Consider the following 25910-nt stretch of genomic DNA (forward strand, 5'->3'; position numbering starts at 1 on the left):
GGACCACAGCCCTTTTTTTTTTAAAATTTTTTTTTTACTGTGGCTCACATGGCCTTTGCTTCCCCTTGAGAAGACGTTGGTGACCTGCTCTGCTTTCCCATCAGACACAGGATGTGTGTGTCAAAAGAGGGCGAATACATGCAGAGCCGTCCTGGACATGGTCGATCCCAACAGATGTTTTTTGTTTGTTTTGTTTTTTTTGCATTGCTTTGTCATTGTGCTGCCTATTCGTTAAAAGTTACATTTCTCAATTTGTGCCGACACTTTGCTTAGCCCGGCACTGCGGTGGAACGTGGCCTCCCTCCTGTCCCCTCGGATAATCCTGCTTCTGAAGCGCCGCTTTCATGTTACACTCAGCGCAGCAGGCCTTTAGTAGACCTCCAAGAACTGATCTATAATGTGCTGCTCCAGCACTAATAGAGCGCTGGATGAGGCTGCAGTCGTGCACTCCTGAAGATGAAACCCGCAGGAGCCACGTGTCAAGAGTTTCATGCTCTCAGCGCACGTGATTCGGCTTTCACGAGCGCCGCTCATTCAGCGCCGCTTTTGACCAGGCCGCTTATTGATGCCCAATACCAGACCGGATCCTGATCAATGTTAAGTAGCACATCCTAATGAATAAACCACTCCATTACCTAAATGACATGGCAGGATGTCTTGGCTGTCCGTGCTAGCTCGCTGATCGATAGGGATGCCACTCGTGCATTTGTGGAGCCTTTCTATGGTGCTTACCAAGCACGCAGTGCTCCCTGCACTGCCCAAGTGGTGTCACCAGAAAGTTCGAAAGACTGGGCGGTCCAATTTGTCTCGAAACATTAACCCAAAATATCTTCCTGTAGACTCCTGGACAGGTATAGCTAGTTCACATGCTACCAGACTAGCTTGGAGTCCTTAGTAGACATTTTTCTTTTACTCAACGTTCCTGGTTTGATACAGCATGGACTTCCACTGGACCTCCACTCCCTTCCTCACCCTCATGGAATTCAGGAATGTCTCTTGAGCTTTCAGCGACACTGGGATGAGAAAGAAATTAATGGGAATTAAAATTGAAATAACAGTGGTGGATGAACAACACCGTCAACCCTGCAGTTCTTACGACAGGGTGAGACATTTTTATACAATGGTTGGACAGAAATTGTGAAGCAAAAATTGCTGAGAGGATGGTAGTAATTTCAATGAAGATAATTATGATTGGCCAGACTCCAGTTAATCACGGACAGCCGGGCTGAGGACTTTTTGACATTTCTGCAAGCTCCGACTTTTAAACTCACTCTTTTTCGCAGAATTTCTTGATTCTCAGTCCGCAGTGCCAAAGGAAAGCAAACAGAGTTCGCCTTTTTACAGACCACAGCATGAACAACCAATCATGTGGCGCAACCTCGTGTTTGCTTTTTGCCGGCAGGCAGCTCCTCTTCACTGTCTCTTCAGTCAAAACTGCTGAGAGCGCCATCCAATTACAAGATGGAGAGATCACTCGTTCAGTCATAATCACACACATCAGCGGTGGGAATCCCATTAAACCTGAAGAGGAAAACACTTGGGCTGCGTCCAGGAGAGGCCGTGGGTCCGTTGAGGTCACGGCTGCGCTGAGCACAGAGACAGCTTTGGGTTTGTCAGACTGTGACTAAAAGTGATTCGGAGGGAAGAGTGCCGAGAGAGTCTGAGGTGAGTTTTAAAGAGTCGCACTCCCTCCGTCCCTACACACACACACACACACACACAAACCTACACAGGCAGCAATGATGAACAACGTATACTGAACCAGAAACTTGTTGCAAGAAATTGTGTGTGTGGCGTTTCCAAAGTTACCTTTCGGTAAAAACAGCCACTTTTTCATTTTTAAAACCCAATTTGCGATTGAACTAAGTAAAGCTGACGAACCAGCACAGCAACACCTTGCAGCTGCTTCATAGATCCACAGATGCATTGCTTTGCTTACAAGCTAGCAGCAGCCTGGCTAAAGCAGAAAAAAAAATCTTTGGCCTTGGTTCCGCCTCCTTCCCCTTGAAGGAAACTGATTGGTCCGGTCGTGATCTGACCAGCGGCCGACGATTCGTGCTGGTGCCGCAACCAGGCGGCATTCTGGTGGGAAAGGCCTTTCCTTATTACACACACACACACACACACACACACACACACTTCTAAAGCCCAGTGACCCACATTCCCACCATCTGTATTTGCTGTAACTGACATTTTTATATAGCGTTTTGCCATTAATCGGTATTATCCGTTCCTGCTTAAGGTAGCTGCAGCAGTTTGTGGGTCACGCACGCCTGCCTGCCTTCAAAAGGAAGCAGAGGTGCTTTGCAGTCTGAGAAGCAGATGTGGCATCACACGATTAATCAATGTATAATGAGCAGGAGGAGGAGGAGCAGAGACTTGTCGTTAGTAGTTTTTGTGCTTAGTAAATTAATGTTAGACTTACATGCAAGGGGATTTTACCCCCCCCCCCGTTGCTATATTTGGAACGGCTATTTTTATCTCCACAGAGAACGACGAGATTCATCTCCGTAGGAGCTGCAATGATAAATTTCTCCAACCCGCTGCCAATCTCCTCATTTCAGAGTGCTCTGTTCGGAATGAACGATAGCCCTGTGTGTGTGTGTGTGTGTGTGTGTGTGCAGCCTTGTGATGGCACGGCGAGTGTCTCCAGCCTGCAGGGGAGAGTCCTCCCTCTTAGCACGGACAGGCACGAGGCCGACGGGTACCAGAACAAAGCGCTGCAACAGCTGCTCAATAATGTGCAACCATTAATTTCACCCCGATGCCTCGAGTCTGGCCCGTGTGTCTGAGAGGGGGAGAACCTTTGCCTCGCCGAGCAGGGGGGAATTATGTAAGAAGGCGTTTGTGCCGCGCTAACACCACACACACACACACACAGCAATGTGCTGCTCAGTAATTATCCGTTGCACTTGTGCATTCAGACCCTGAATCTCCTCCAGGACATCATTTGACATTTTGCAGGAGGAACTGTGTTGGTGCGGTCTCTCTTTGTCTCAAACTGTGCGGTGCACAGTGTCTCTTTTACAAGGGGGAAATCTTAACCGTCATTCAGGAGGCGACTTTGCTCTTACGTCACATCACAACCTCAAGTCTTGGTTAAGCACAAGAGTGACATTTATGGGATACAGGAGAATTCTGCACCTGACTAAAAGCGTGGGCAAATTGCCGAGGTCAAGCGAGTCGGTGGCATCTGATCTATTCGTCCTGTCCTCAGTGAATTTCCTTTTCCTATTAGTCATCCAGCTGTTGCAGGAGGTTAAGACACAGCCTCATCCCCCAGCCAAAAGACAAACAATCGCTGCCACTCTCATTTGAGTTCCCGCTCACTCTGAAATGTGACTGAATTGCCTGAGTGCTCGGGATAAACGAAAATACACGGTTGCACGTTCTCCCCGGCAACCGTGGGCTGCATCTGAGTAATGTCTCCTCCTGCCAGAGGAGGATGATTTGACCCCATAGTGCTGCACTTTGCACTGCGGGGCCTTGAAACGATGAGTCCTGGGAACGAAAAAGAAAGTTCAGAACAGAGAGTAAAGTTGTGTTTTTGAAACTAAGGTGTAGCTTGTCTGATTAAATTTTAAGAGCTGGGTAAAGGAGATATACATTACATACACACATTAAAAAAAAAATCTTGAGAAATTGTGAGATAAACACTTGAGAGATAAAACTGAAAGACATGATGTGAGTGAGTAGGTACTACCTCACGCTCAGATCCCACGGGTATAGCCGCACATTCTGGTGTAGCTATCAGGCTCTAATCCAATTATTTCCGCTTAATGGCTCTTATTCAGAGATATTCTAAAGGGGATTAAGCAGTGATGGACAAGCCTGGCTTCGTAAGGTACTCGGCTCTCCTCCTCCTCCTCCTCTTAAAAAAAAAAGTACACATTATGTTATGATATCAAAGTCGCTTCACGATGGCCAGCGGAGCCAAAGCATCTGTTAAATAATGCCTGTTTTTCCATGGCTCATTGTCTCGTCTCCCTGGGGATACAGGGCTTCTTTTATGCCCCATTTGACCATAAAGAATCCAGTGTCCAGTTCACAAACTGCCTGCCATTCTGCACAGCGGATGCCCTGGCAGCTGGGAAATACATTCGCTCTCCTATCATCGCGGTCAGCCACCTCGACAGCGGCAGCTTACCATGTGTCCAGAGGACAATGCAACACAACACCAACAAAGTGGGCCAGGCAGGCGCGGCGGTGTTGGGTGGCTTGTCTTTGTACGCCGTGGAAAGGCTGATGCTGCAACTTTGCAGCACAATGACGAGAGGTGAGCGTCGGTGTGTGTTTTCAACACGACAGTGGCTGTATTTTTAGTCGCCAGTGCATTGCAGGGCTACCGTCACAGGGCTTTCACCCGCAGACTGACAATTTGATTTGTCATATCTGTGAAGTTGTGCTGTGAAATGATTAGCATTGGTAGGGGAGGGTCTGAGTGTTGCTGAAATAAAAAAAAAAATAAAACGCTCAAAGAAACACTGTGTGACAGTAGTGTTTAGTCGGCAGGTATTGCCAGAATCTATATATTCTTTTTTTTTTTTTTTTGACATATCAAGGTATAGCTTTCCCTCTGGCCTTTCTGACTCATCCTGTCTATGTGATTGAAAAGGACATTGAAATTCCCATTTGTCAGTGTTATTGAAGTTTTTTATCACGCAGGGACAGGGAGAACATGCAGAGCTCTCACACAGGAAGCAGATGGAATCAAATCCACAACCTTCCAACTGTGAAACATGCCCCAATACTTGTAAACAATTCAATAATTTAGAGCTCTGTCTCTCTTTTCATAGCTTTGTTCTTTAAGTATCCTGTAGCCCGTGCACCACCTCAAACCAGGGGCCATCATTAACGGAAGAAACACACACATCACACATGGGGTCCAGCAGGATCGATCTTTGCCCCGGGGGCCTTTTAGCGGGTTAATCCTGCCCTGCTGCAGGGTGCAGGTTGTCTCTATGGAGGGGGGGGAGCGTCAGTATTTAGAATACTGTGTAGCCACGGACTTCAACTAAGTGAACGTACAACAATGGCGTAGAGAGAGAGAGAGAGAGAGAGAGAGAGAGAGAGAGAGAGAGAGAGAGAGAGAGAGGGAGGGAGAGTTCAAAGCGAGCTTAAATCAAAACGGCGTTGAGAAATGTTCGCGTCACGAGAGGGCATGAGAAAAGACCAATGAGAGTCCACGACTTGACGACTGTTATCTCTCTCTCTCACTCACTATCGCGCTGACCGCACCTGCCCGCCCCGCCCCGCCCCCCCCTCCCCCGGGGGGGAACTCCCACCTCCCACCTCCCACCCTCCTGTCAACCCTCTGCCGTTACCAAGGCTCCCGTGTACGCGCTGCCTGCCTGCCTGCCTGCCTGCCTGCGCCAGCGGAGCCGCGCGGGTGTCCTCCAGTATTGCCAGTCATGGCGGCGGATCTACAGCCCGACTGGATTTCTTGTCTCCCTCCTTCCTGGAGTTACGGACTCACTCGGGATGGACGCGTCTTCTTCATCAAGTAAATCTCCCGACAGAGGCGACGGCCGGACTTATTTCTCCCCCACCTGGCTGCGATTCGTCGCGGGCTTTTTTTTCTTTCTTTCTTTTTCTTTTTTTTTTTAATGACCGGTTTATCCCACCTTTTCTTGTGTCTGTGTGTCTGTCTGTCCACAGCGAGGAAGCCAAGAGCACAACCTGGCTGCACCCAGAGAGCGGCGAGGCGGTGGTCACCGGCCACAGGAAAACTCCAGGTACGGTGTCCACGACCGGACGCCTCACAAGTTTGACGGTTCAGTCGGTTTAACGTCTTCGCCGCGCCGTGTGTGTTCATTTTTGTGGGGACGCCTGCCGCCGTCCGAACGTGTCGACACGCTGCCCGCTGAGAGCGGGCAGGCGGTCGGGGAAGGCGGGCAGGTTAAGGCGGGCGGGCGGTGACACCCGCGTGGTGTGTCCCTCCGAGCCAGCGGGAGGTGTTGGACGCTCGCGCTGCTGTGTGTGGGGGAAAAAAAAAAAAAAAAAAAAAGAAAAAAAAAAGTGTGCCGTCCGCGTGCCACCCGCTGTAACCGCCCGCGAGCCTCATTCGCTGGTTCCAGCTAACTTTACAACTTTCCACCCCCCTATTGACCCTTTAACAAGGTGTTGACCAACTGCCATTTAAAAAAAAATTTTTAAGCGATTTTAGGATTCACATTCATTCCGTATGTGCACCTAATCACTCTCGTAAGAAAAGTGCCTACATACATATACATACTAAAGACGACTAGATCAATCTGTTAGCTTGGAAAGACAAAGCGGCAGTGACTGCTAGCTAATTGAGACAGAGCACCGTGTTCCTTCCACCCAACAGATAAGCTCATGGAGGGCAGCTGTAACTCGACAAAGTTCTGCCATTTTACCGACAGAAACGCAATCCAGAATGTGGCTCTTGGGACAAAAGTACGCCTCAGAAATGACTACATGAATGACTACTTGTCGACGGCACCGGTGCACAGTGGTGCAGGCTGAGCTGTCAGACACCTGCGAGCCTCTGCAGAGCACTGATACATGTCTGCGAGTTATTGCTGCATCGAGTCTCGTCTGTGGCCGTGTGTCATTATGTGTCATTGTTTGCGTCTGGCTGGTGCCTAAATCCCTGAAAAAAAAAAACAACAACAACAACGTGTCATTCACCGGCAAGCCTAAATCACATGTTGTAACCATGTAATTATAAACATATAGCTTACAACAGGTGCCTCGAAAGCACCCTGCTATTCCAGTTGTCTTCCTTACTCTGGTTTGTGTTCTTAACGTTGATGTCTGTCTCCTCCAGACTTACCGACTGGATGGGAAGAAGGATATACTTTTGAGGGTGCACGCTGCTACATCAAGTGAGTGTGATAACTGTCTTTCTCTGAAACACACACACCATAAAGAGTGATTACAACATCAACAAAGCTAGAACACCCCAGTGTAAGTTTACCATTTCATGATATCGCTTAAGTGGCAGATCGCATGCATGTGTGTTAAGATCATTCGCCTCAGATGTATCAAAAGCCTCCCTCGACCGCTGCCTTATTCCTCAAAACACTCCACATGTTGGAGCGACATGTTGCCGTGTCATGCATTTGGCACCTTTACTCCTGATTTCCGTATTGCAGAGGCCAGGCCACAAAAGTTAATGATTGCACAGGGAAATTGTGCAAATACGAGGCAGACATGGGCAAAGTGTGGTCGCTTCTTCTTGAGGATTGCTTTTATTTGTTCAGACTCGCTGTGCCTCCGAGCTCAGCCCGGTTGGGGTGTTAAGCCAAAAAGTATAACGTGTTCCCTTTTCATGACAGTTATTAGACTTTGAAGAAAACCCTGTTATCCTCACAGTGTGGGGTTATGTGGGCCACTTACCAAAAAAAAAAATAAAAAATGACATCTTAAGTAGCAGTTGGGAACCATTTGGGAGGCACACGGTGACCTACACTTTTAAATGCTTCTTATTCTAAGCCGTCATCGAATGTGCTTGAGCGTGATACCCCCGGTTTGCTCATTTATGTTTGGCGTGTGGGCAGAGAAAATCCTCCATGTCCGTAGACACAATTTGGTTTGGGCCCCACTCTGTTTAAGAAGAGAGTTCTCGGGGGCCAGCTAATCCCAGTGCACTTCTTGTGTTCTTCCTCTCCAGACTCACCACAATCACAATTGCGGCCACTCTGTCACCTCTAAACCATCTGTCCTGACATTGTGTTGCAGTTCAGGACATGAGTTGGGACGACCGTAGCTCGGCTACGGTAGAGCTGGTCCTCCAATAACTGAGGGGTTGTCGGTTCAAATCCCGCTGCATCCTTGTCATTGTGTTCTTGGGCAAGTCACTTTACCCCTGTTGCCTTTTATGCCTGTGAGTGAACGCCCGGTGGTGTTTGGGGAGGTGTGATTGGCGCAGATTGCCAGCCGTGCCTCTGTCAGTCTGCTCCAGGGCCGCAGCACCAATGTGGTGTGAATGAAGAGTGGTTTTCAATGTGAGCGCAGTGGGTGCCTCGAAAAGCAAGTTATAAATCTGGGCCATTATTGTTATTATTTTGTTGTTGCGAAAGTTCTGTTAAAAGATTTCTCTCGTGGTGCGGGTGCAGCTATTTTGCAGATTAATCTCTCTGCCGAAATACAAGAATGCCTCCTATGGTAAAAGCAACTGCAATACAGAGGCTATAAATTTAGGATATTACGCCTTATTATCCCCTCTGAATCCCTTCCCCGTCTTTGACTTCCTCATGAATTTGAAGCGCTTCATGTGGCAGGTTGCCAGGGAGTCTGACTGAAAGGGAGTCATTTTAAATTCCAGTATTTCATCACAGCCTCTCAGTGCAAAAGCAGACTTGTGTACCACATTCAGCAGTCGATCACTGTGACAGGGGCATTGTTTCAGTGTTGTGTCAGTCTTCTTCGTTGAACCGGTCAATCACTGATTCATCGCGCTGAAGCACACAGTAGTAAAGTAAAAAGTCTGAATGCTTTTGCACTGAAGAAAAAGCTTGAATACGTTTTTTTCAGGCCAGCCTCTGCTGTCATGAATTTAATGGTAAAATAACCCTCTTACATCGTCCATGCACGCACGCACACATAATGCATCTGTATGTTCGTGGAGTATTCTGTAAATTGAGGTGTCTGAAATACAAAACGTGAGCTCCATATTTGACTGCAGTTCGACTTGAACGGAATCGTTTTGAGCAATGACAATCAGCATGCATGCAGCAGAGAAGCGGCCAAACTTGTTTTGATTGTCGCAGAAAGCCCATAGTTTGAGATTGTTTGGCTGGCAATGGTCCAAAATGTTGTGCTTTGTTGTTTCACTCAGCTCGTAGCTCTGCCTGAGTCATTAAGTGTGGCCGGGAGGACAGATAAACAAATATTTTCGGCACAAAATCAATTCGTCATCCTTAAACTATTAAAATGTATCTCAGATGTACTTACACTTAAGTGGTTTGGCTGAAACCTATCTCTCCTCATTTAACTGTGACTCACCGTCACTTGTTGACAGTTTTTTTTTTTTTTTCTAAACAGTCTTGGAAAGGACATTTGGTCATTTGGATGCTTTATGTAAGCCTGCCAATGAAACCCTCATGGAGGTATCCAAGCTATTAGCACAAAGACACTGAAACACATATGCTGGCTCTGCTGTTTTTATTATTAATTTACCATCAGTTTCAGTTTTCAGTATTGTGATTTTAGGCTACATTTTTCACTTGATAGACGTTTTGGGAAAAAAAGAGATGAGATACACCTGTTGTTTTTAGACTGGGGCCACCAGTGAATTTCATTGACAAGATTGTTGTTTGAGCGCGAAATAAGGTTCGGCCCATTCACACGCTGGCTCTGCAGCTTGGCTGTGATTATCTGGCTGCACAGTGTGAGCGTCAGGCAGCAGATTGTCCTGACGTAGGCTCTTCTCTGATGCCTGGGAAGGTGCACGGTTTTTGGCGTGATGACGCTGACAAGAGGCCTGGCCCATTAAACCAAGATGTGATTTTTTTTATGGCACTCTGATAACTGAATGAGGACAGTCACCGCAGAAGCCAATTCAATCAGTCACAGCCTGTGTAGTCAAAGGCAGCTCAGGAAGGAAGACAGCTCACGGACAAGTTTCTTTGCCCCCTTTTGGAGAGACGTGGCAGGTCTGACTTCATTTTGTCTTTTGGGGGTAAATAGATGATGACAGGTTTAGAGAAACTCAGCTAATGCCATGTAGCTTCAAGCCTTAGTATTGGACCTGTCTGCTGTACTTTTCCAGGTGCTGGAATCATAATCCACTGATCAGAGCTGCAGCTCTCCAGCGGTGCACAGCTGGGCTCTCTGATGCTGAAGATGTTGCGCATGCAGACACACGTTACGATGCAAGGACTCTGACTTCAGAATGCAGTTGTCTTATTTTAATTCCTTTTCCTTGAAATCCCTTTTCAGGTCTCCACGCACACTCTGCCACCCACATAGCGGTGCCTGCTTGTTCCTTGTAACCTCTAAACTATTTTGCTGCAGCTACGCAATTTGCATATTAGTGCTTTCGGTTCGACTCTCGCACACAAATCTGCCATTCTAACTCACGGCCTGTCTGAAGACTCCTCTAAGAATATCCTGCCAGGATCATTAAAGCAGACATGACAACTTCCCTTTTCTCTCACCGTAACAAAATAAAACCAAAACATCTGCGATGCCAAGCCGCCATTACTTTGTGCTCTACCCAGCAGCAACGGGTTGCAACCTTCTCATTGGTCCATCCAATCATCGGCAGAGCTCGGCTGTTTGTGTGTCTACTAACTTTGTTTTGTTGTGAACGCAGTTGTTTGCTCTGTCTTTGGCAAGCTCAACTTCACAGTTCTAATGCTAAGTTGTCTGACTGCGGACTTACTTAGACTGACAGGTTTATAGAAATGGCGGTGAAGATCTCGCAGGTGCACTTGCACTCTCCTCCCCGTCCGTCCAGCTTTGTGTTTGGTATTCTGAACTCATGTGTTCTGTCTGGAGCAGGAGAGTGCCCAGGCCAAGGCTAATTGCACCCCGTCTAGTTTTTGAGCTAATGAGCGAGGTTCAAAAAGCCGACCCTGACGGCGTTGTGGAGCCAGAGTGCTGCCTGATGACTGGCCGGTCTGATGTTAAACGTTTCATTGGGTAGCATTTTGTCATTGGCCTCGAAGGTCAATGGCAAAATGTGCACCATAAAGTAGAAACGTTACGCTGGTTCGCTTGGGCCACCGTTCGTTTATATGAAGAGGTACTGAGTTCTAGTTATGTGACTTGAAGGTGATTTTTTTTTTTAATGTATTTATAATAGAAAGAAAATGTCTTTTTCACCAGGTAGGTTCACCTAGCTGTGTCTGGGAACAGTTTGGTAGATAGCAAGTCATGGGCAACTTGTCTTTATCAAACGTGTAAATAAAGAAAATCCCCTGCATTCCTACCTTGTAAATTGCTCTTGAGTACTTGATAGCCAGACCTAGCGGTACTCAATTGCTCCAGTCTGCTGATTAGAGCTTAGATAATACCCTGGAGATTTGCTCTGCTAGCTAGCTACCGCTCTCTCCTCACCCAGTTTATTATTCATTAGTCCAGTGCATTAAGAAATATTGATACAGCCACTTTTATCTTTGATGAAATCTGTTTAAGTAGATATATTAAATAGGTCAGTCACACCATTATGTTTGACTTTCATGATAATGTATGACTGTATCTACTATTAAAATAAGTTGCATCATAAAAAAAAAAATCATGTACAGTTGGGAAATTGCAATAATCCCTTTTTTCTCCCTATGAAGTTTCATCTCTGCAGCGCCGCAGCCCTCAGGCGCCGACACTTAAGGGCATCAGTATATTTCGGCACCTTATCAGAGATCTGAGGAATGGATTAAAGTGTCACAGACTTGAAGCAAAGGGGATTTGTTTTTATTCAGCTAAAGTGAGCGAAAATCCCCGACGCTCAGGGACAGTCTGAGAAATGACTTTGGAGCAGGTTCTCATTTTTGTGCGGCTCGACCTTTTTTCACAGTCAGATTTCAAGGTTTTGAGGTGGACGTCTTTCAGGGTTTTCACACACGACGGACTGTGACTGAAGATCCTCCTCTCTGCAGGGAGTAAGACGCCTGGCGCGAGCGCTGGGGCGCGTATCAGGTCCGTTATCTCACCGCCAATGATCACAATGCGTGAGACGAGCTTGCAAGTCGGGGCCTGTGCGTTAAAAATCCCACAATTAGCGACCGCGATCCCGTCCTGCTCCGCACTTACGCTAATTAAACCTTAATCAGGTCCCATTCAAGTTGCTGAATGCGCCGCCGACCGGCAGATGAGTCGCATGCGTCGCCGTTTGTCTGGTTGAAAACGACCCCCTGCGATCCTGCCGCCGGTGGCAGTTCGCCTCACTTTCATTAATCCCCACTCTTGTTTATGAGCTGCAGGTTTTCCAACTGCCCGTGGGAAGAATGAACATGTAAGAGGCTTTCAATGCTTGATGAAAAGCCTGGTTTTCATCTGCGTCCCCAGGACTCTCGTCTCTCTCTCTCTCTCCTCTACGGCGTGTGTGTGTTTGTGTGTGTGCCTGTGTAGGTGTGTGTGTGTGTGTGTGTGTGTGTGTGTGTGTGTGTGTGTGTGTGTGTGTGTGTGTGTGTGTGTGTGTGTGTCTGTCTGTCTGTAAAACCGCAGCCCCGGTGCGTCTCAAAATACATACATTTGATTGGCTGCGTGGATGTTTTTTTTTTTTTTTTTTTTCTCACAAAATGACTTTTCAAGGCTCGTACGCAATTGGTCTGTGGGGTTTTTCTGGGTAAGAGCGCCGCGAGGCAACTTCAGCTCTGAATGCACACTATCCAGGTCTGACAGTATGTTTGTTAAGAAGTGCGATATTATCCCCCCTCTGGCTCACATCAGGGGGGACAATGGCATCTTCAAAGTGTAAAGCTGTGAGAGTGTTCCCCCCCTCTCCACCCTCCCACCCTAACACACACACACACACACACACACACACACACACACACACACACACACTACCCCCCCGGATGAGGCTCTGACGGCTGCGGCTGCTGACTCACGAACTCTGTCAGGGCGCCGCGCTCATGCACTTGGCTTAATGTGCGTAATGTGATTTAAGAGGGGGGACGGGCGGACCTGGATCTGCCGTACATCACGCCGCCCTCGCCGCTCTCGTAACTCACAGCGGCCAGACGTCGAGCAGTTTGGGCCGATCTCATGACTTCCACCTTCCCTCTGCGAGGTCGGAGGAAGCCATCTGGCTGCTGCCAAGGGGAAACTGCGTGTGTGCTTTGGTGTTTGGATGCCGTACGCGTGTGTGTCTGTGTGTGTGTGTGTGGGCTTGTCTTTCTATTCTTGTTGGACCCGCCCCTTGACGATCTTTCGCACGAAGGTGTTTTGGCTGTGAGGGCGATGTGACAGAACACTAACCACGCAGGTTAGGGTTCGGTACGTCAAGTGTGAACTCTGTCTAGGGTTTGGGTTTGACTAGGAAGGGAAAGGAAGGAGAGAATGAATGAGCATACGTGCGCAGAGAGATAGTCTTACCAACGTGCGCGTGCGTGTGAACATATGTCTCAGAGATCCTCTGAAGTGTTTTTGGCTCCAGGTGCTGATTAAGCCAGTTTCTGGGTGAGAATCCCTAGCAGACCACTTCATCCTCTGCTGCTACCGCATTTCTGGACGCCTTGCCGAGTCCTGACGCGTTGTGATCCCTTGTTCAAATACGCCCTGTTTGATGTTTGGCAGGCCGTCGCTGTCGGGCGGTGCGGCTGATCCCGACGGTGGGAGAATCTTGGGAAGTGGCATTTTGTCTGTACGTGTAAAAACACCAAATGTGTGATGTCTGATTCTTGTAAAAAAAAAATTTATGCCCCATAAGAAAAATTATTGCAGTTGCTGTTTTATGCGGCTCTTGAATGATTCCTCCCCCTGCATTTTATATGAATGGCCCAGATACTTGAACCAGGAACTTTCAGAGACTCCTCAGGAAGGTGACAGCTGTCTGGATTCAGCTTCCCCATCCCTGTATTTTTAAAAACCTCCAACCCTGCAGTCACAGCCGTCGCTCAGCAAACGCGTGCGTGCACGCCGCCCTGCAGGAAGCTCATGATGAGATGATGAGATGTAGGCCTCTCTCTCGGGATGAGCGGCGAGGCCTACGCTGATTCTTCAGCCCCAAAGCTTCTTAGTCGTGCGTTGTCTTTGATTTAATGCTGACGGAGCTGTTGAACTTAAATAATCCCTGTGGTAATCTGCAACGAGCCGTCCTCTGATGAAGTGCCAGGTTGAATGTGGGGCCAGATGCCTCCGTGCGGTTGGTAGGCTTTTATTTCTTGTGAGTGTAAACAATATTGGGGTGGCTAATACGCCACTCAGGTTTCTTAAATTCAAGATAAGAAAGGGCAACAACTGAAAACAACAACATTCCGCGAGCCAGGAACACTCCAGGGACACAACCAGAATGAAGCCAAACAAAACAGACGGGTAGAAGGTGAAATCAGAGACAAACAGGAAGCAGGTTTTTTTTTTATTTTGTGTGTGGTAAGAGGCTGGAGAAACAAAAAGAGCTTATCGGCGCTGCTGCAGCTTTGTTTGGTCGGTGAAATCAAGTTAGCAGGATGTGTTCTTGTCATCATGTTGAGAATATTAGAAGACGAAACATCCCACATGGTGTCAGTGCAAAGCAACAACCTGGTGCACCCCCCAACCCTCCCCTTCGCTCTCTGTTTTTTTCCCTCCCTTCCTCTCTGGCCGTTCAGTCTCGGTCCAGTGGACAGTGCGTGGACAAATTGTTTTCCACATGGTCGGCGATGATTTGAGAGCTTTGGGAAGCTGCCGCTCTACTCAAATATTCCACAGCTGTGAGCTCTTGGAGGGCCATGATAAAAACGTCCACGGAGGGCCTGTTGGGGGACTGAGCTGTTTCCTGAAACTTAAAGTGTTACAAGAGTACCGAGTCTGAATGTTCATGGTTACTAAAAATGTCCTTTCAAACAGGCAGTTAGCTCGGACAAACTGTCAGACTGCTGTCCAGAGAGGAAGCCAGAGCCCTTGCAGAAGAACTCAAAATAGAATTGTTTCTTTGTTTTTGCTGTTTTGTATTAAAAACCAGATACAAGCGTGATGATGTACATCTGGAGGAGGCGACTGGAAGGTCCGTCCTTCTTTTTTAACCCGGTCGCGTCGGCAGCGGAGTGCAGTTCCTCCAGCGCGATGGACGACTTCACCGATACAAACAAGCAGCCGCTTCGTGGCGACCCGCTTCAGATGGCACCAGGTTATCTGAGGTGGGTCTGTGCATCAGACGCATCGCATCAGAGAGATTAGCGAGGCTTCACACTTCCAAAGAATTTCGATGTCAAGTCGGCGTGTTCAGACTCGTCCCGTCGCCTCCTGAGATTTGGTGTCTGTCTGGGGTTTCAGGGCAGGAGGAGGAGGAGGAGGAGGAGGAGGAGGAAGAGGGGGAGGTGAAGGATAGTGGGTGATACACTTTATTGCTCAACCGCTGAGTGCTCTCCCACGCTCCGCTCGGGGATCGGGCCTAAGCAAATATTTGAAGTCAGTGCCAAGCCTCTCATTGAATAATACGCACCTGCTGTGATTGATATCGCGGCGCTTCTCACGATGCCGAGTGCCATCGCTGGAGTAACTGCAGGAGGAATGCTCGGCGGTGCGGTGAAGAGTCCGAGAAAATACGCACAAATTTGTTGTCCCCCCCCCCCCCCCCCCCCCCCCACCCCCCGTCGCAAGAAAGGCCAGCGAGCCGTTAGCCCGGCAAACAGCAGACCCTGAGAGAGTGCGCTCGCATGCCCGCCGCCTTCAGAGCGTCGTCCAGGCCGATGTGGCAGCGGCGAGGTGGGAGTCAGACCGCTGAGGAGAAGAGCACAGCTGGGGACTGTGCATCCTTTGCCCAGACTCTCCGCAGCCCTGTGAGAAACTCTCTCTCCAACTGTCTTTAGTCGGAATTCACAGGGAGGCAGATCAGATGAACCTGACTGCACTGATGCTTCACACCCTGGACATGTTCAGTGTCCCACCTGTTGACTGGGCATATCTTGTATTTGTGTGAGTACTCTCTACTGCACTGCTGCTGATCCCCGAGACGCCACACACGTTTTGCTGTCAGTTGCCCTATTCAATTAATCGTAATCTTTTTTTTATTCTGTTTACCCTAAACTTAACCCTAACCTAACATTGGTAACTAATGGAGTGCAATACTGCAGCTTGTATGTATTGAGTCTTTTTCATCTCTACATCTGAGAGAGTTTTCATGACCGTTTTTGTGGTTTCCCCCACCGTAGATTATTAATTAGTTCAAACCCCATGACAAGATCAGTGCATTTTAGGACAATAGAACATACTGTACCTCTCTACACCATTCAGTGACTTTAGCAGCGCGTCTTCATGAAGACGTGCTTGTTTTGAATATTCACCTCCACGGCCACGTGTCTGTTTTCCTCAGGCCCTCATTTCTTCTGAGTCCCTACAATTCTATTTATGCCTGGGCACATTCTAAATACTTCATATGCGAGTGTTGTGTGTGCTGATGATCTTAGCCAGCTGTCGCCGGGCAGGCAGGCAGGCTCCATCCCGGACAGGTCACCGGTTCAACAAAAAATAATGATGCATAAAGACAAACAAGCATTCACGCTCACGCTCCTGCCGACCAACAAATCTAACTAACTGCCACCATGAAAGTCCGCCAGCGACTGGCTTCCACTCTTTGCTGGAACCACTTGGGTTCATTCTCAGCCTCCCCAGCGCTCAGTATACTGCACAGTAATTACATCTCTTTAGATCTGTAGGCCCTGGAGGACAAACTCATTTGCCACCAAATAGCTAAAACAAACACAACCCAATCGCTGCACAGCAACACAGCAGGCCATACTATAGAAGTGTGGAATGAATAACCCAGTCAGTGCAAGTCAAGCAGACGGCTGAAAGTTTGCAGAGAAATCTGACCGTTGCTGGAATTCAAAAAAAAAGAAGAAAAAAAAGCGACCCCCTAAAAGGCTGAGCGGAACACTGAGGCTGCGACCCAAAGAGCTTTTAGGGCTATTAAAGACGGCGTGCACAGGATGTCCTTCAAGGAGAGCAACTGTTTTCGTTTTGCTCTTTCCTCATCGTCCTTCTGAAGAACGCCCTCCTTCCGCCCCCTCCCCGAGTCATTCTCAGCATAGAGGCATCTTTTTTAATTAGCTTGTTGATTTGATTTCTTTGTCATCAGCACAGATGCTGCCTCTCCAGCGGAGCGCAGCACGGCAGAGAGCACCAGTCACGAATCCCCGACGGGAGAAACGCAAGAAGCTTGATGTGGACGGCGCCGCGTCGCGAGAAAAACAAACAAACAAACAAACACACAAACAAACAAAAAACGCCTCTGTGTTCTTTCTCCTGCTTTGATTCACCGTGCAGAACTGACGTGCTTGGTGGGAGTCGTCGGTCTTGAGACTTTTGCTAACAACTTGAAGAGGGGAAAGGGTCCTCCTCCCTCTTCAGGCTAAAAACCAAGAAAAAAAAATTAAAAAAAAAATTAAAAATCTCTTTCAATATTCTAATTACAGCTATTCAGCCAACATAAGTTCTTGATATTAAAGTTGCATATCGGCACAGTGCAGGCCGCTGTCAGTGTCGGTTGAGGGGCGTTGTGTGTGTGTGTGTGTGTGTGTGAGAGAGAGATGGGAGCAGCCTGAGACGCTGTCGTAATGTGACAGCAGCTTCTTAACGCAATAACGCCGCCCTGCACAGCCGTTCATCAGGCTAATCGGCCGTCAGTCCTCTTGCAGCAGCCAGGACCCCCCCCCCCCCCCCCCCACACACACACACACACACACACACACACACACACACACTGAGCTTCAGCCAAACTGTTTGTTGGCTGCCTGTTTCTGGCACGGACCTCAGACCTCTGCCGGTGGTTCCGGCATGTTTCACTTTCCACTCGTGCAGAATCGGCACAGACACTCCGGAGTCGCTGGTGGAATTTCCGAGGGAGCGCGACAGCCCTCCTGTGTGACAGTTTTATTACTGCCTGTCACAGCACATGATGGGGATTATTGAGTGTGTGGGTGGTCCAAGTGTGTACGTGTGTGTGCATGGGCGGGGGAGAGAAAGTGGTGTAAGTGTCACCCTAGTGGAGAGACGAGACATGATATGAATTCAACAATGCCAGCGGAACGCTGGCTTCACGCTGCTCAGTGCTGCAGGAGGCTCTGGGCTTTTTTTGTCAGTGTTTTCATCCCGGGATATTAAAAACGAGCGGGTTCGTCACGTTTGGGCCCCTCGAATGAGGCCTGCCAGGTCGACGAGGGCAAGGACTCAGTGTCAAATCAGAAACTTCTCCCGCCGCCGGCTGTGAACTCTGAATGCATCTAAGCTGAAAACATCCAGGTCACACAGAGAGCATCAAACACAGTGGTGTTGTCATGAACAATCTATGTAAAAAAGTTAATTTATCCTCTTAGTTTTAGTCTTAGTTAGTAGCTAACGACGAGGCGTCTCGCTAATGGCCTTTATTACGACACAGCTGATCCTTGTAAGGTTTTTCTCACCCTGCCATTAACCCTGCGACTCAAAGCTGACACGCCCACCACCAGAGCGTGGCACTGTGAGTGGGAGATTTGCTCCGTCTACTTGTTTGTCTTTCACTGTTTACGCTGGGAGGAGGGGTCGTCGTCAGTCGTTCAGCGTGACACTGAAAAAACGTGCAAACACGACGTTTGCCAGGAACTAAAGCTGAGCCGGTGGAGTTGGCCACACATCAAGCTTCAGTCGCCGGGGTTTCGAAACTGGTAGACGTGCGGGAGGCAGCATTATTTGCTATTTTTACTGTGTCTGACTCACAAATTTGTTGAAGCTGACACATTCGGTTAAGTCCTCGCACAAAACATGGGGAGCGTACGAGTGAAGTGCAGGATGAGGAAGTGAAAAATCCAAGGCAACTCTGGTTTGTATGTAGAAAATTAAAAAGCTTTTATTTTAGCATCACAGATTAATAATTACTGGATCTATGCGTTTCAGCTTTCTGCCTTCATCTCGGTAAAGGTCCATACAGCCATGAACACGTCTTATACACACACAGTGACTTCAATCGGTAATCAATCAGAGATCATGGGACACACCTGTGCCTTACCAATTGAGGGACAGGTGACTCATTCTATTGGAAGGACCCAAGCAGCGCGCCGTCTTTTTTCTTTCCTTCATTCACAAATTTGTTGATAATTTGTGTTCACATCCCTTTTACCTTTACTACAATCTGGTTCAGCCACCAACTAGCTCCGAGACAATTGACCGTCCATCCATCCATCATCCATCATCCAGCCAGCCAGCCAGCCAGCCAGCCATCCCTCCCCCCTGCTGTCCATTATGTCTTTAGTCTGGCTTCATGTCCTCTGGTAGGAATATCCGAAGCCTGAAGAGCAAGAGTGCCCTCTGGCTTATCTTCATTTTCCCCTTCCCTCTCATTTGATGGCTACCCGTCACGAAATTCATCTGGCTCTTCAACTGACTGGATGCAGTTAAAGTGAAAGGCATCATCTTTAAGCCCGGTCATTTGCATTAATCGGCAGCATGAGAGAATGAGTGTATGAGCAGTGGCTGCTGATTCGGTCAAACGGAATCGCCCTCCAGCCAATAGTTTGCCAGCCTTTCTGAAGTAAATGCGGCAACGTGGCGCTCCCGCAGCCGTCCCAGCGGGAGCGGGAGCGGAGGACGGCCGAATGCAGCAGAAGTACCCTGATGATGAACTGACACGACGACGACGTGTCCTGATGACACGGTGAGCCCCTGCTCAGGCCCGCGAGGCAGACAGGAGCTGAACGAGCGCTCAGACGCTGAGTTGAGATCCTCATTAAGGCTCATCTTCGTTAAACAGCTGCGGCTGTTCGCTCACGCGTGCGTGGGATCGCCTCTCGCGCAAAACGCTGCTGTTTTACTTCTCCTCTGGCGCCGCCGCCAGCCGAGCGGGTTGCACACCGACGGCGGAGATGAAAGCAGCTTTGATCTGGATTATTTTGAGATTTCCTCATTTGATTAAAGGTCTTCTTTGCAAATGTAGGCTATTCCTTGATCAAAGTTTTGTTGCTTGTCATTGTCTGAGTGAAAAAAAAAACAAAACAAAATTTCCCCCCTGCTTCTTGATGCATATCATTTTGTGAGACTGTGGGCGTGACACAGCCTGAAAGCGAGATCCTTTAAAAAATATAAATGATGATGTTCGTCTGAGAATCTTTATGTGGTCTCTTAGGATTCAGTTTGCACTTGTGTGCTGCACTCCAAACAGTGTTTTAGGGCTGGTGTTAGCTTTTTAGCGTTGTTTTTGGGAGAGTTTCTGGTGTAGAAAAAAAAACTATTCCCACATTTAATGTCTAAATGTATTCTCTAAAGGACAGAAGTGGGCAAACTGAATCTTTTCAATTTTGGGATATTTGTCTGATTTTGTCACCACAACATAAACAATTCACAGCCTCATGTTTTCCCGCCTTAATCAAAATAGTTTATTTGCAGCAGCATCCCAGCTGACTGTGTGTGTGTGTGTGTGTGTGTGTGTGTGTGTGTGTGTGTGTGTGTGTGTGTGTGTGTGATTACTGGTGGCGCAGAGTAGTGGTAATGACTAAATTTGTCAGCAGATGGCGTCAATGCAGTACATTGACGCAGCCTGAAATAAATAAACGTTTATGAACCAGAATATAAAATTAAATGATGTTGCTTGCAGGTCTTTTTAAAGCTAAACACTAATAGTTTACAGCTCATATTGCTCCAATCTTAGAAGCTCATATCAACTTGATCCATTTCTGTTGTTGCTCAATTGTGTCAAATTATTATCATTCAGATAATAAATAGTTTATAACTGCCACTGTGTATTTGAACTGTGTGTTGGAAGATTTAACCAGGTTACTTACGCTCCCTACGCCCTGCACCGTAGAGTGTAACTGCTCATTGTTGCCATTAGAGGGCAGTGTTGGATTTAGGTCTTTACTGCATCTAATAGACGGTGTAATTGCAGATTTAATATACATATATGAATAGGAATAAGCGGGTATAGAAGATGAATGAATGAATGTATATATATACATATTATATATTTATATATATATATATATATATATATGTGTATATATATATATATATATATATATATAGATAGATAGATAGATAGATAGATAGATAGATATAGATAGATAGATGTCTTTCTCTGTAAAAGTACACGTGCTAATGACATGTGGTGTGGTGTTTTCACTTCCCAGATCGTTCTGTGTTTCCTTTCAAACTAAAATATTTTCTGTTCCCTGCTGTTTTTCTCTCTCCTTCGTCCCTCTGTTGTGCTTGTTGAATCATTAAACCGGCTAAAAGGCTATAAATATAAAAAATATAATAAATGCATATTTTACCTGGAAAACGAGAGACTCGCTTGGGTCAGCAGCAGGATGACTGCTGTTTTTTAATTATAGACTTTGAATGTTGTTAGAATGAGAAACAAAAAGCCCTGCATACATGGGCCAACACAGATAGCACTTTAGTCGTTTTTATTATTATTATTTTTTTAAATGTTTGGTTTGGATTGTCTTCAAGGAATAAGTAAGAAGCATTTATTTATTTTTTGCTCGTGCCCAGTTAGGGGTCGTCAAACAATTCACCCCACTTTGTTTTTCACTCTTATCATCTCTGCTGCCGAGACCTCCTGACACGTGCAGCTGCTGAAACTGGAGGTAGCTGCAGCTGAAAGTTTTCACAGAGCAGGATTATTTGGACAAACGATCCCACACCGATCATAAATAACCTGGACGCGGCCGTTTTCACGGAGGCAACGGATCCCGAGCGCTGACAGAAGTGGTTTGTTGTTGTTTTTTTCCCCCCTCCCTGTCTCTCCTTCTCTCTCTCTCTCTCTCTCTCTCTCTCTCTCTCTCTCTCTCTCTCTCTCTCTCTCTCTCTCTCTCTCTCGGAGGGTTAAAGTAATGCAGCTGCACCTACAAAAACACCAACGGATCCACAGATGGGACACTCCCTGAAAAAGTGCTAAATACTTGGCCTCGTCCTCTCCCATGAGTCAGGTTTCCAAATTTGGAGCGTGACAAGGGCCAAAATCTCTCCAGCCCCCCCGGGCAATGAGAATAAGGCACATAGAAATTTGCCGACATCAACAAGGATTGTGAGCGAACGTGACAAGAGGAGATGAACGCCAGCGTGCAGAGCCAGACTGGCACTGGTCTGAGTCACTCTGCCGCCTCAGCTGGCCGACTCTGAAAGCTGCCCTCAATTTGTCAGCTGTGCCTTCACACACAGTGGCATCGATTGCCCTCTTTTTCAAATATAGATTAGTGGCGCGTAATAATAGAATGTCAAATTAGGATACGGCAAAGTCAAGTGGGGACTGAAGCACACGAGCCTTCCGGTTTAATCTGAGGGCTCCACTCGCAGTCACGCTTCTCATGCCTGACTCGCTCCTTTTGGTGAGTTAGCCCCGTGTTTACAGCTTCCTGCAACAACTGGCTGTAATGATTGGTCATTTTCTGAAATAGGAATAGTAAAAATAAGCAAACAAAACAGAGAAAGCGGACCAGTTGCAACAATTTGCTCCGCTCTCTCTCTCTCTCTCTCTCTCTCTCTCCCTCTCTCCCATACACACACACACTAAAACGTTTTCGAACCTTCCACACGGCCATGAGGCCTTCTTAAAGGGGTGGAGCCTCCACCTGGCTGGAGGTGGCAGTGCAGATTTCCACCACTGTGTGTCTTAACGCTCACTTTCTGTAAGCAGAGCTGGCAAATGAGAATTTCACACTCCTGGGCCTTCACTGATGGGCTGTTGACCTTTAAAATTGAGCGAGTGTGCAACATGATCAACTAAAAGCCAAATATGGAAGAACCTCAACGATGACTTTAAAAGTCAGACTTCTGCAACATCTCATTTTAAACCAGAAAGTGCAAACTTGCCTTCAAAAGTTCTGCACAGTAACAACTGATGCGGTATTTTGTAAATACTCTGTACTGCATGTACAGACAACAGAGTGGTGTTGTGACCCTGATCTTGCGCTCTGCTTTATTCGCTGCTTATTTTTTATTTTGCGGCTAAAGGTTTGCCATTCGTGTTTATCTGCTGGATTGCCTTAACCGTTGTTTTCAAACTTCCCCCCCGGCTTCATGGAACACTCCGAGTCTCCGAATATAGAAGTTTTGTCACATTTAGTTTCGCATTCATGTGTTGCAGGAGTTGGGCTCGGTGGAGAAATTGCTTTCGACGTGATTGCTTTCATTGTCTGAGAGAATTTGCTGTGCAGAGTGTATTTTTTCCCCGTTCGACGCGTCTCTCCGCACATCTGTTGATCTGTATTAGCTTCGCTGATGAGATCATGTTGTTTTTTTTCCCTGCCTGTTACCAATCAAACCTTCCTCAGTATTCAGTGTGACACAAGTTGTTTATTTTCGGGCTGTTTTTGTGTCTGCTCAGATGTTACTGACGTGGGAACTTGTGCTCGTAAAGTATTGTCCTTCTCTGAAGTCTGATCAGTTCTCCAAACTCTTTCACACTAGCAGAAGTGCAGCGCAGCAACTGGAACGGCGACTTGTTTTCAAGGTATGTTGCCATTTGACAAGTCACAGCTTTTCAAACCCAGGAACATTTTCGGCGGTGCCATTCCTGTGGTGCGAGCTGCCCCCAGGAATAAGCCGGAATTCCTCCGATCATCTGCAGCGTAACGCAACTCTACCGTTATTAGAGCGTTTTGAGTTTGGTTCTTCTAGCACGTCAACAACAAGTCGTCTTTGTTTTTACCCTCGCACTTTAAAATTCCATACGTTTCAGTTTTACCTACGTTGAAACTGCGACATTTCATCTTCTATCGTCAGGATGTCACGCTGGCGCTCCTGCCCTGCACAGTGAAGCCGGGAGCCGGCGGTGCCACGGAGAAGCGGGCCGCGCAGCCCATTGGCTAACCCCAGTGTGCTACATGACACTTGACGTGGCAGAAACTGTAATCAGGAGCCGGAGGAGTGTTTGTTTAGTCTTGCGCTGTTTGTTTGCCCGTGGACGGAAGACGATAATATTTAACAGTGGACGGGAGCCGAGGCGCGCTCGCTGCCAGACGCCTCCTTTGGATGAAAAAGATCTCAAAAAAACAGAGAAAAGGAGCGGCTGTAAACAAACGGACGTAATTGCGAGCGCTGCGTTCAGTCTCCTTGTCCCCCTCCGTCCCTCATTTCCAGGTGCAAATTATCCCTCAAGTCATCCCGCAGCCGCGTTGCACGTGAGCCGTGCATGCGCTCTCACTCTCGTGGCTGACCCACTTTTGTTGGTCAACTTCTCTGTAATCAGTTGAAGTGACGTGTGAGTGAGGAGGTGCTGCCCCGTCTCCCTGCTCGCCCTGCTGCTGCTGCTGCTGCTGCTGCCGCCGCCGCGGTCTTTGCCCGGAGATCCAAAGCAACTGGAGCTGAACAGATTCTTTATTGCGTTTCATTACAGCAACTCCTAATGGCTGCTGTCCTCATCAGTCTTGCCGGCTTTCTCGTCCTCTAGCTGCAGTTTTGTCCCCGGCGCCACGACATCCCTGCACTGTAATTGTCCACACGGATGATGGACGGATCGATAAGAGCCGTCAGCAGGGGGGGGGGAGGTATTATTATTTCCTCATGGCTGTGGTTGGCGATATTGGATTTCATGGAGGGCACGCACGCACGCACACACACACACACACACACACACACACACACACACACACACACACACACACACACGCAGGCGCACTCTGGCGCGCTCACGCTGCAACAAAACTTTCCATGACATTATTGGTTTTATCAGAAGTAGGCCAAAGCAGGAGTCAGTCCCCGTGGCAGACCTAATGAGCATGCTCAGTAGTGCTGACGGCCAGCCAGTGGATCAAAAGGCCGCCCTGCTACTACCATCAGTTTCTCCCCAGGCCCGTCACAGTGCGGGCACAATCATTGTGTGTAGTGCCGTCGTTCGCACCACACACAAGAGTGAGTTTTGTTTTTTTTGTTGTCAGTTTGAACTATGATTGTGTATTTGGAGTTAATTCTGAACCCTGAAGTCTGAGAACATTTCCTCGACCCTCTGAACTGAAGTTGAACCGTTTTCATCCGACAAACTAATCAGTGATTATTCTGTAATATGTCTAGTTAGGAATTTGGATGCATTCATGGCGACGGCTGGATGCATTCATGACGTGGCTAAACTCCAGAGGCAGCAGGAAGTCGGGGGATGTCCCTCTTAACTTGCTCAGTTTAATCTGCAGGCAGCAGACGCTGTTTGAAACTTTAAAGCAGTTTTACCAAAAGTTCAACTTTTTTCTTTGGCGGAAATGAGTCTGAGACTGAAAGGATTCTCCAGACCTTCCACTTTATTGTCTCCATTCATATGCATGTGGTGAGCACTAAGCCTTGTCTCCCGAATAAGTGCCATAAAATTCGAATTTGAATGAGTGAAGGTTGAGTAGACAGTTTACGCCGACTCCCTTTGGTGATGAAGGTCATTGTTCGGGGCCGTGCGTAAGAGTCCTGCCGAGCCAGAACTCTTCTGAATGGAAATGTTCCAGTGTTGGAAAGATGACCTGCAGGTTAACAGATGACGACGTCTCAACAGAGCTTCGTGCCCACATCGTGGGAGACGTCCTTCTTTCGTGCAGCATCACCGTCCTCACTTTCACAGATGTTCCGCAAGCTTCCGTTGTTTGCTAATTAGATGCCGGTTGTTGACCTTATAACATAAACACGGTGGCCTAGATAATCCCCTCTTCCAGGGTTCATTACACCCAAGTGCAGAAGCCTGGTAGTTTCATTAGGCCTGCGGCTGCTGGACCTCTTCCTGATGTGGGAGCTGAACATCAGTGCGACCCTCTGACCCCGGCCAGTTACCAGTTACCTGCTAATTTGTGGCGAGACGTTGCAGAAAGTTTTTGCGCAGCTTTCCATACCATTTTTTTTTATTGTCATTATTAATCTGTGGTTTTTAGTCATGGATTTATCATAAGAACTGCTTACCGAACTGGCGATTTTTCCCAGTGGCCACTCGAGGTACTGCAGTAAAAAAAATCCTGCAATACAACAATGCCTTTAAAACGGCTCACAGGACGACTGTGACCTGAAATGTGATTCTTAGCAAATCTTTCCATTGTAGATTTTTCAGTTATGGTCTGAAAAAAATGAGAAGGGCCAGAAAATCACCAGAATAGAGTTGACTTCCAGCATGACGTCACAATGTCGTACGAGCTGCTGTCTCGGCTTGTTCTGATTGGCTGCGCCCTGACGTGTCTGTAAGTGACGTTCTCCAGGATCGTTCTGATTGGCCAAATACATCAGGTGAGTTACAGAGGCATGATGGGAAGTGACACTACTGCGCTCTGTGCGCCCATTAATGTGGAAGTCAAAAACTTGGGTGAGCAACTCCATATAAATGAATGGGCCGCCATCTTGCACTCTGGGGGGGGGGGTTT

At 47.6% G+C, this 25910-nt stretch overlaps 1 protein-coding gene across 4 annotated transcripts in view; it reads left to right on the plus strand.

Annotated features, from left to right (window-relative positions):
- Nucleotides 1-4251: 4251 nt before the first annotated feature.
- plekha5 (pleckstrin homology domain containing, family A member 5) overlaps nucleotides 4252-25910 on the plus strand; it is a 70172-nt gene continuing 48513 nt past the window's right edge. For all 4 annotated transcript variants that reach the window (XM_076027409.1, XM_076027410.1, XM_076027411.1 and 1 more), the window contains exons 1-4: nucleotides 4252-4276; nucleotides 5329-5503; nucleotides 5659-5735; nucleotides 6794-6851. In XM_076027409.1, the coding sequence (XP_075883524.1) occupies nucleotides 4267-4276; nucleotides 5329-5503; nucleotides 5659-5735; nucleotides 6794-6851 (320 nt within the window). In that variant the 5' untranslated portion in view covers nucleotides 4252-4266. The remainder of the gene's footprint in view (nucleotides 4277-5328; nucleotides 5504-5658; nucleotides 5736-6793; nucleotides 6852-25910) is intronic.

This window comes from Nelusetta ayraudi, unplaced genomic scaffold (assembly GCF_046127955.1).
Source record: "Nelusetta ayraudi isolate G7.1 ecotype Tasmania unplaced genomic scaffold, CSIRO-AGI_Nayr_v1 ptg000020l, whole genome shotgun sequence".
Taxonomy (NCBI): Eukaryota; Metazoa; Chordata; class Actinopteri; order Tetraodontiformes; family Monacanthidae; genus Nelusetta; species Nelusetta ayraudi.